The sequence below is a fragment of the Microtus pennsylvanicus genome, chromosome 20 (assembly GCF_037038515.1).
Source record: "Microtus pennsylvanicus isolate mMicPen1 chromosome 20, mMicPen1.hap1, whole genome shotgun sequence".
Lineage (NCBI taxonomy): Eukaryota > Metazoa > Chordata > Mammalia > Rodentia > Cricetidae > Microtus > Microtus pennsylvanicus.
The window spans coordinates 11,616,758-11,619,655 of record NC_134598.1 but is presented as its reverse complement, the minus strand read 5'-3'; the positions used below and the strand labels follow the sequence as shown (position 1 = coordinate 11,619,655).

The following is a 2,898-nucleotide window of genomic DNA, read 5'->3' as shown; positions in this document are numbered from 1 at the left end:
AAAATATATGTATTTGATATATAAGAGTATCTTACAGGCTGTGGTCCAGACAGTTCAGAAATGGTTGCCTCCCAAAGGAGAATCTAAGGATCTAGTACGTTTAGTCAACAAGTCTGGATGCCTCATCTGGTCTTCAGTCTACACTGGAATCATGAAGGAGTAGACTCTAATGCCAGTGAATAAATGAATTTGCCAAGAGAGTCAAGGAAGTAGGTAAAGAGTAAAAGCTTCTTTCTTCTTGTCCTTTATGTAGTCTGCCATGAGAAGTTGTGAAATTAAAAGTTGGTCTTCCAGTTTCAAGTGATGTGGATTTAAGCTGTGTCTTCCTACCATAATTGATCTGAGTAACTAAAAACTCCCTCACAGGTGTGCCCAATGCCTTGAGGTTTTAGTTAATTCCAGATGGATGTAGTCAATTTGACACCTATGAATAATCATCACACAAGCCAATTCTCTATCATATCATCTTTTTTTTTTAACATGGTGAATAACAAACACAGGTATACCAATTATATCAGGTTAGTTTGTTTCTTTTTTTTCTTTTTCTTTTTTTATTGACAATGTACTTTCTGCATCCCTCCAATTTAACTTTCAATTTCCAAAGTCCAAATTCAATGCTTGTCACTTACAGAAATGCCTTACAGTATTTCTATAAATTTGCACTCGCCAACAGGGAGCAAACCATGGCATGAGATTTCTCAGTCTTCTAGAATCAAGCTTTAAACAAGATTTCATGGCATGAAAAATATACTTAATACCTTACTAGATCTAAAGAGAAATACATTTTTGATTGTGTTTTATAATATTTCTGTTCCATGAAGCAGTTTTCTAACAGTTATAAAATGATGGTAGCCATGACATATGGATTCAAAGTTGAAAACTTGAACAAATTAAATTTAGTGCTGCTGTATAATCCCATAATTTCAAGAGACTGAGGTAGGAAATTCATGAACTCAAGTCCCAACTGGACTACAGAGTGAGTTTAGTTCAAGGAAAAAAAGAGCAGTAGACCTAGCTTGATAGCAGTACACTGTCTTAAACTGAGTTCTAAATACCATAAAAAACTTGAACGAATAATTAAACAAATATATAATTCTAGGTTTGTTACTCTCTATTTTTTCAGATTGAAAACTATAAAATAAACATATTTGTTAGGTTATCAATGCTTCAATAACAACACAGAATGATAAAGGATTCATAGAGTTGAATAAACTCTCTACACAATGGTAAAAGTTTCAGCTGCCTGGCGAAACTAGTCCACGTGTCTAAGAAACTTCCTCTGTGTTCCCTTCCGAAAAGCTTCTTTCACTTCCTTGTTCCTCAAAGTGTAGATAACAGGATTCAGAGCAGGGGTGACCACAGTGTACATGAGAGCAGTCGCCTTGTCAGTGTCTGGGGTGTGTGAACTCTTGGGTTGGAGGTAAGTGAACAAGGCAGTGCCATAGAAAAGAGAAACAACTAAAATATGAGACGAACAGGTGGAGAAAGCTTTGTGTCTGCCAGCCGCTGAAGGCATTCTCAAGATGGTGAGAAGGATGCGCACATAGGAACACAGAATGAAGAGACAGGGACTCATGATGAAGATCAGGGAAACAATAAATAGCACAATTTCATTCTGGGAGGTATCCACACATGTCAGTTTCACCACGGGCATGATGTCACAAAAGAGGTGCTGAATGTTTCCTGCTCCACAGAAAGGCAGGGTGAAGATCCACGTGGTCTGTACTGACTCCACCACTGTTCCAGTCATCCAAGACGCCCCAGCCAACTTCAAGCAGACAGAAGGGCCCATCCGCAGAGTGTAATGGAGGGGGTAACAAATGGCCACAAAGCGATCATAAGCCATGGCTGCCAGCAGGCAGCATTCTGTCAGTCCCAAGATGGTGAATACATACATCTGTGCTGCACAGCATCCCACACTTATGGTCTTGGACTTCACCAGGAGGTGCACCAGCATCTGAGGCACCACACTGCTGATGTAGCACATTTCCAGAAAGGAGAGGTTGACCAGGAAGAAGTACATGGGAGTGTGCAAGGAAGGGGTGGCCCAGATCACACAGATGATGAGGAGGTTGCCTCCCACAGTAAACAAATAGATAAGCAAGAACACAAAGAAGAGGACACGCTGCAGCTCTGCTAGAGAAGAAAAGGCCACCAATGTGAATTCGGTGCAGAGAGATAGGCTTCCATTCTTCATCAGCTCAGAGTCAGACATCTGGGAAGACATCAGAGCACACAGATAGTTCCAAAAGACACAACCAGCAGCCACGGGTATCAATCACCCTCAGCAATGGAACTCATCCGCTATCAGTGTGCTAACCAAAGAGCAGTGACACCTGGATGCCTTGAGACAAACAACCCATCAATGGGTGCGTATTTCTGTTGTGAACCTTGTTCTATTTTCATAGGAACTTGGATAAAAAGGGATCTAAGTTAAGAATTCCAACTTCTGCTTAGTAATCCACACAAGCTCTTTCACAATTGACGTATAAAAGAGTTTCAATTATAAGACCATAGAACATTAAATAAGAAAGTGTCATGTTCTGATTATCTGACCTTTACAGCCATATCAAGACTCCTCTTAAGGATCCATCAGAAAGTTTATTCCAGTCACTTATTTAGTACTTACCTACATAATAATCGAATTTTGACTTAAATAGAATATGCTAATAATTGGACAGGCAAGACCCACAGAATAAAAATAAGGATCTTCTTTTCACCCTTAATAAATTTGTTCAGGATCTTGTGGCTGGGAGGACTGCCTAGACCCTTCTTCTTGCTTTTGACACTGTAAGTGTTCTAAAACTTCAAATGACAACTTGAATCCCAAGAACAAGCAGTGTTTTTATTTCTATGAGAGACCATAGGGATTATATCCCTGTACTGCGTAATTATGTT

General features: G+C 39.6%; 1 protein-coding gene across 1 annotated transcript; it reads right to left on the bottom strand.

The window, feature by feature from the left end:
- Nucleotides 1–1,252: 1,252 nt before the first annotated feature.
- Nucleotides 1,253–2,215, bottom strand: LOC142838969 (olfactory receptor 10A4-like). Its single transcript, XM_075954752.1, has one exon. The coding sequence runs from the start codon at nt 2,213–2,215 to the stop codon at nt 1,253–1,255; it is 963 nt and encodes a 320-aa protein (XP_075810867.1).
- Nucleotides 2,216–2,898: the final 683 nt, after the last annotated feature.

Coding starts and splice junctions, on each gene's coding strand:
- LOC142838969 (XM_075954752.1), bottom strand. CDS start 2,215: ATGTCTGACTCTGAGCTGATGAAGAATGGAAGCCTATCTCTCTGCACC.